Genomic DNA, 7,500 nt, shown 5'->3' on the forward strand with positions numbered 1-7,500 from the left:
TCCTTGTCGTTAACTGTCCACGTACTGAATACCTATTTAGCACAAAAATGAAGGGCCCAGGCTCCTACCTGTGGCAACAACTTTACTTTTTGCTTTATTGCAATACCAGGCGTTCGGGTATGCATTGGTGTGCCCATTCTTTAAGTCTGTGTAGCATCAAAATGAGATTGAAGCCATTATCTAAGACAAAATAAGACCATTGTTTACCTTTAAAACCTTGAATATAATAAACCTTGCATTTGGATGCCAAGACATAAAACATAAATTCATTCATTTTAATATATATTGAAATATATTCATGGTAAATAATAAAAAATAAAAAAAAACTGGCATTGAAAACAAGTAACAAGTAACTTCAGTTTGGGTAATTAGCATATGCAAACTGGCCGGCCGAGCTGTTTTCTGTGTCCATATGTAAAATGGCCGCCTGTCAGACCGAACGGTCTGTTGCCACCATCTGGACAATAGAGCTGCACTTTCAGAGGATGTCTTACTTACCATGAGAACCATATGTCTCTCAAGGGACTAATCATGTGCATACAAACTCACAGAGGCCTGGGCCAGTCATGGAAACACACACACACACACACACACACAAAGACAGACAGACAGACAGACAGACAGACAGACAGACAGACAGACAGACAGACAGACAGACAGACAGACAGACACACACACACACACAGACAGACACACACACACACACACACACACACACACATACATACGCTACAGATATATATATATGAGTTTGAGTTATATATATATATATATATCTCACTCTGTAAGTGCAGGGACAACAACCTCCGGCTGAACGTCAGCAAGACCAAGGAGATTGTTGTTGAGAGGTCACACCCAACACCTGCCACTGACCATCGACGGTGCTGTGGTGGAGAGAGTGAGCAGCACCAAATTCCTGGGGGTGCACATCAGTGAAGACCTCTCCTGGACCACCAACACTGCATCACTGGCGAAGAAAGCTCAGCGCCGCCTGTACTTCCTACGGAAACTCAGGCGAGCAAGTGCTCCACCAGCCATCATGACCACATTCTACCGAGGCACCATTGAGAGCATCCTCTCCAGCTGTATCGCTGTGTGGGGCGGAAGCTGCACTGAATACAACAGGAAAGCCCTGCAGCGCATAGTGAATACAGCTGGAAGGATTATTGGTGCTTCACTCCCCTCCCTGAAGGACATTTACACTTCCCACCTCACCCACAAGGCGACCACAATTGTGATTGATGCAAGTCACCCCGCTCACAATTTGTTTGATCAACTGCCCTCTGGGAAGAGGTACAGAAGCCTGCGCTCCCGCACCACCAGACTCACCAACAGCTTCATACACCAGGCTGTTAGGATGCTGAACTCCCTCCCCCCTCTCCCCCCTCCACCCTCAGCTACATAACATCCTGGACTTTGGACCCACAATGGCTGCCTTGCACTACTCCACTTGCACTACTCCACTGTACACTTGCACACTTTGCAACTTGTTGTTGTTGTCCTGTTGTCCTGAAAACACTTCTGAACACACTTCTGCTGCTCTTACATAACTTGCACCACTATGCCACTTGCATACTTAGGTCAAACAGAATTACCTCAGCCATTTATTGGCCTGACTTTTGCACTATTATATTGACTGTCTACTGTATGCACAATTTAAACTCAAATTTTGCTGCTCTTATTTTTTTCACTGTATGTGCCTTCTTATTTTTACTTTTTATATTGTTTACTTGAATGTTATGTTTGTCTGTGGACCTAATTGGTAAAATATGTCTTGTCTCCACCGTGGGATAGTAGGAAACGTAATTTCGATCTCTTTGTATGTCTTGACATGTGAATAAATTGACAATAAAGCAGACTTTGACTTTGACTTTGACTTATATATATATATATATAATATATATGTATATATATATGTATATATATATACTGTATGTATGTGTTCAACTGACAAAATGATCTGCTTCTGTATGTGCAGTGTTTCCGCTAGATTTCTTTTAACAGTGGCGGCAGCGTTGTAAAAACACAACCCACAATACTGCCTTTATTTGGTGCAAATCTCCTTTACTTTATAATCCGCGATTCACATTAGGCATACTAGGCCATCACCGCGAGTGCATACAAAATGTTTTGCAATTTACCTTTGTTACTAGCAGCAGTCGTTGCTTTTTTTACTGCGTCGATTCGCGATTGAGTGTGCATCTAATGTAACAGCGGTGTCTTCGCGGAGACATCCACTCTCCAGTTTCATTTTTGCTGGTGTTGCGAGCGAGTTTAGGCCTATAGACTACGATATGGGAAATACTTTATACGATCAGCTTCAGAAATGAATGGGAGAGAGAGAAAGAGAGAGAGAGAGAGAGAGAGAGAGAGAGAGAGAGAGAGAGAGAGAGAGAGCGCTGACCTCTTCGAGCTGCACCAGGAAGGTGACGTTGGAGGCGAGCGGAGCGGTCAGCTTCTCCTCCTCTCCAGTGCTGAGCTGCAGGCCGCGGGGCGGCCGATTGGGACACTGCTGCCGCCGGGCCGTGTACATCTCCTTCACCCCCCGGGTGCAGTTATTCGCCGCCACCTTGCGGTATCTGACACACACACACACACACACACACACACACACACACACATACACACAGAGGTGTGTTAATCCAGCAAGCACAACGTTCACAATGGTTATGGCAAACAAACTGTAAAAATAGCAGCACAACACAATGCAGGAATGGTGGGGAAGTCTCAATTTGCCCTTATATAGTCATGCCTGCACATCTGCCAGCTGGCTTTGGCTTGCGCAAACTGCATTTCTTAAGAGCACATGGTATGGCCTCATGAGGATTGCAGGCAGCTAAAGAATTTAAGTGGACAAAAAGTGAAGTGGGTGAAGAAAACAGGAGTATAAACTTCTAATTCAATGTTTTTTGTGCTTTTACAAATAGATACACACACACACACACACACACACACACACACACACACACACACACATTCACAGATACACACAGGCACACACGCATAGACAAAAGTACACACACACACACACACACACACACACACACACACACGCACACACACAGTTTGATTACACACCCACAGTTTGATTTCATTACAGCCACTGTGAGCTGGCCCCTTGGATCCCTGTGCTTTCAGAAATGGCCCACAGTAATCGGTGAAGCTGGCACAAACTGGAGCGCTGAGCCAAAGGTACTTCTCAGCCTCACGCTGACGGCCCTTTTGCCCAAACTCAGCACACTTGTCTTCCCCATATAGATCTTGTGTCTGCACAAGTGATGGCAGGGGGGCTAGCATACACACTGTCTTCAAATCCATGTGTGTGTGTGTGTGTGTGTGTGTGTGTGTGTGTGTGTGTGTGTGTGTGTGTGTGTGTGTTTGTGCATGTGTGTCTGTCTGTGTGTGTGTGTGTGTGTGTGTGTGTGTGTGTCTGTGAGTGTGTGTGTGTGTGTGTGTGTGTGTGTGTGTGTGTGTGTGTGTGTGTGTGTGTGTGTGTGTGTGTCTGTGTGTGTGTGAGTGTGTGTGTGTGTGTGTGTGTGTTTCTGTGTGTGTGTGTGAGAGAGAGACATACAGTCACCAAGATAATAAAGTTGAATTACTCTGTGAGTTAATTGAATAACGACACCAGGAGACAAGTGTGAGTGTGAATGTGTGTGTAAACGCGGGTGGCATGCTCTGTGATATTCCCATCAACCCCTTCCTTACAGTGTGTCTATCGCTGACACAGGGGAAAAGTGTGTGTGTGTGTGTGTGTGTGTGTGTGTGTGTGTGTGTGTGTGTGTGTGTGTGTGTGTGTGTGTGTGTGCGTGTGGAAAAGTCAGGGGAAAAGTGAGTTCTCTCCTCTCCAGCTGTGAAGATTAACATGGCTTTAGGAGAAAAAAAAAGAACTACCACATGAGCAAAACTCCATAGCTGCCAAAAACACAATAATATGGAGCTCCGTTTTTGCTGAACAGCAAAAAAAGAAAGAATTATATTAGTACAAAAAAGAATTATATTAGAAAAACTAATACAAGATGGCAAACTAATTTGTGTCTATATGAACCAAACTGCAGCCATTTCACTATGACATGCATTGGGACTGGGATGTGGCTGGGTGCACAGACATACAGTGTTCATGTGCAGAAAACTGGGAGCCATTGTGGATCCTGCTGCAGTCAGTTCCTTTAGGAACCCCCATGTTTCCCTCCAGGCTGTGCGGGATGTACTGGAGATTGCATATTCCTTCATTACCGCAGAGGATGACATGCCCACTGCTAATTACACTGATAAGAGCAGTGCATGTGTGTGTGTGTGTGTGTTTGTGTGTGCATGTATATGTGCGTATGCGTATGTGTGTGTGTGTGTGTGTGTGTGGGTGTGTGTGTGTGTGTGTGTGTGTGTGTGTGTGTGTGTGCATGTGCGTGTGCGTGCGTGTGTGTGTGTGTGTGACAATAATAGAGACTAGATTAAGATCCACTACAGCTCATCTGCAGTGCATGGTGCTGGACTGGCAAAGTGGTCTTACCCAGTGCTGTTGAGGTAGTTCTGTCCGTGACTGCAGCTCCTGGACACTGTGGCAGGGTTGTACCAGAACGACGGCGAGCAGTTCCCGTCCCCACGCCGTTCATACCCATAATCACTGTTGGGATGGACAGGTGGGTTGGGGGTGGGGTGTCCATTAAAACAAATTACAATCAGTACCAAGAGATGTGCATCATGTTATAATAACACCACTTGAGTGTGTGATGGCAGTGTGACAACAAGTTCTGAACTAAAGGGTCTTCAAATAACTGTACTCACACTTTTAATATCAGTGACTTTGTCCACGCTAGTTAGCCACGAGTCAATATATAACTGACATGAGAATAATTATAGCTGATATCAGCATATCAATAAAATGTCATTACTCTGAAATGTCACCCCTGAGACATCTGCAATCTGCATAATATTGAAATACTGCAATAATCAAAATCAATTGGAATGTACAATATGATTATACAATGTGTCTAGTTGAAAGTTTTTCAGTGACTTATTCAAGGTGAAGTCCTTGATGCTGGAGTAAAGATGTTGACATTTGATCTCAACAGCCAATCAAACGGCACCCTTTACTACCACCCTTTACATGCTACTGAAGCAAAAGCTATTGGCTGGCAAGGATAATGTGAGATTCAGACCGAGACCCAGAGCCAGCTTAAAGGGAGAATGAGTGCCCTTTCACATTCTGCCTGTGACTTCAATTTGGTAATTAATTAGGGGGAGATGGGGTGGTGGGGCGGTGGGGCCCAAGTCCACTCAGCTGTGAGGTCCTCTCTACAGCCAAGGCAGCCCTGACCGAAGAAGAAAACAAGCTGAAGTTCCGCCTCAGTTACAACTCACAAGCGAATGAGCAAAGGGTTTTAAAAGAAAACTAGCAATCAAACTACAAAAACACTGCAAGAGGCAGTGCCATGTTGTGTGAGGCTTTTTGTTAGGCATTTGTAAAAGTAGGTGTACTTACGTGCCGGGTGCACAAATGATTGCACATTCCTCTTTACGTACTGTAACCTTACTTTGTGACTTACTAAGTATGCTATTTTCTGTTTAACACTACTCTGCATATTATAAGGGATTTGTAATGACAAGACACTGATCAAAAGACACATCCAAATGTAGCTAAAGGACAGTGGAGAGCTTAGTTAGTTCTCCTTTTATGTTATTTAGTCATAGAGGGCCTTCAGACTCGCATAGAATCCTAATTACATCATTAAGCTGATGGAATGAAGGACAGTGCAGTGTGTTCTGAGATGGAAAAGGAAATTAGGCCCAATTTTCCAATTGATCTATTTTACGCAGTTCAAAAGCAATTAAAAGTTTGTTGGTATAATTTAACATTTTTATCCTCCTCACCCTACTACCTCCCCACACATACACCCACCCACCCACCTAACACATTCCACGGCACTGCCAAAAATAAAAATAAAACCGTAACTGCAGCACTGCAGTAAAGCAGAGTTTGGTTTTGCTCGATCTCTCAGTCTCTCTCACTCCAGAAGAAAACTAATTGAAAACAAACCCAAAGTAAGGTTAAGGGACCCCTGTTATATAAACCCATAGAGTTTGACCTCGCTCACCCAATATGGAGGGAAAAAAAACAACCACTTTACTGCTTTAATGTGCTCTGCGCTTTTCCGATAAAAGGCGAACGTCAACAAATTTGCATACAAATTAACTCTATTTAGTGTCTTAGTGAATTGTCATAGCAGTGCTGGTGGATGTCTGCCATAGACACCGTCCTCTTGAATGTAAACTATACTTATCTGACCGGCACACGGCTAACACAACGCTAGCCATGAGTGTGAGTGGCAGCAAGCTGGAAAGAAGCCCAACTAATTGGTTGTGTAGTACGTATGATCTCTGAGCGGCATTCATTTCAGCTGAAATTACGGAGAAATAAATGGTACCAATGAAACGCGGAGGGGGGTGAAATACAATGACAACAACAACATGCTCACCATTCAAAGTCGTGCGCTCGGCAAATGCAGGGCTCGGCAGACAGGACTCTGGCGTAGTCACGGCCGAGCATGCAGTGGTTGCCCGGGCGACGCTTCATGTAGATCTGCTTCTGGCCCATCACACACGGCTCACCCTGGGAGGCCCGAAAAAGTAAATAAATAAATAAACAAATCAATAAAAATAAACACACAAATTGCGTCCCTTATGGCAACAACAGGGGCACAGTGGTATCAAAGACATGACCGATGACCAAAAAATAACTCCCGCGGTTTGCTTGATAGATCAGCGCATTAACAAAAAACCAAGGTCGACTGAGAAAATAGGAATGCTCATTTCTATCTCTGAAATGCTAATCAAGGTCTAATGAGGACAGCATGCTGATTACCGATGGTCAAACTGTTCTAAAAGCAGAGAGAAACCTTTAGAAACCTAATACATTTGCTATATGCCCAACTATAAAATTATGTGTAAAACATATATTTTATGCATGTGATTGTACAACAAAGAGGATTCTAAGGACAACTGAATGCGCTGTTATATTTTTTCCCAAGGCTAGCTCAGCACCTGGTGCCAGAAATGCTAATCAGACTCTAAGCAACATTCTGATTACCTATGGTCATTCTGTTCTTCTGCACTGAACTACTTTTGGGGAACTTTTACTGTATGGTTGACTATACAATTGTGTTGAATATATAACACAGTATATAGTCATGTGTACTGTATATCTATTTATGTCAATGTATGGCCAATGTGATTTGGTCATTACGGCTTTGCCCTGGTTGGTGATGTCTCTGCATGAATAGTTGACTATACAATTCAGTGTTAAATATAACACATAATATAGTTATGTGTGCATACCGGTATATCTATTCATGTTAATGTGTGGCCAATGTGTTTTTTTTATTGCATTTTTGCCCTAGTTGGTGATGTATCTGTGTTACAGTATACTTATGAAGTTCAAATTACTGCACTGGTGACAAATTTAAGTAAGGTGGTGTATTCTGAAAGAATGAATGAAACATATGT

The 7,500-nt window shown here is 43.5% G+C and overlaps 1 protein-coding gene across 1 annotated transcript in view; it reads right to left on the bottom strand.

Moving 5' to 3' along the window:
* sorcs3a (sortilin related VPS10 domain containing receptor 3a) overlaps positions 1 to 7,500 on the bottom strand; it is a 221,268-nt gene that overhangs the window by 34,812 nt on the left and 178,956 nt on the right. The window contains exons 16-18 of the mRNA XM_076280316.1: positions 6,474 to 6,607; positions 4,508 to 4,621; positions 2,405 to 2,579 (exon numbers count right to left, since the gene is read on the bottom strand). Coding sequence (XP_076136431.1) covers positions 2,405 to 2,579; positions 4,508 to 4,621; positions 6,474 to 6,607 — 423 coding nt within the window. The remainder of the gene's footprint in view (positions 1 to 2,404; positions 2,580 to 4,507; positions 4,622 to 6,473; positions 6,608 to 7,500) is intronic.

The sequence above is a fragment of the Alosa pseudoharengus genome, unplaced genomic scaffold, assembly GCF_046254945.1.
Source record: "Alosa pseudoharengus isolate Yale_2024_CS ecotype anadromous, Long Island Sound unplaced genomic scaffold, YU_APseudo_1.1 YU_APseudo_1.1_scf_1, whole genome shotgun sequence".
Lineage (NCBI taxonomy): Eukaryota > Metazoa > Chordata > Actinopteri > Clupeiformes > Clupeidae > Alosa > Alosa pseudoharengus.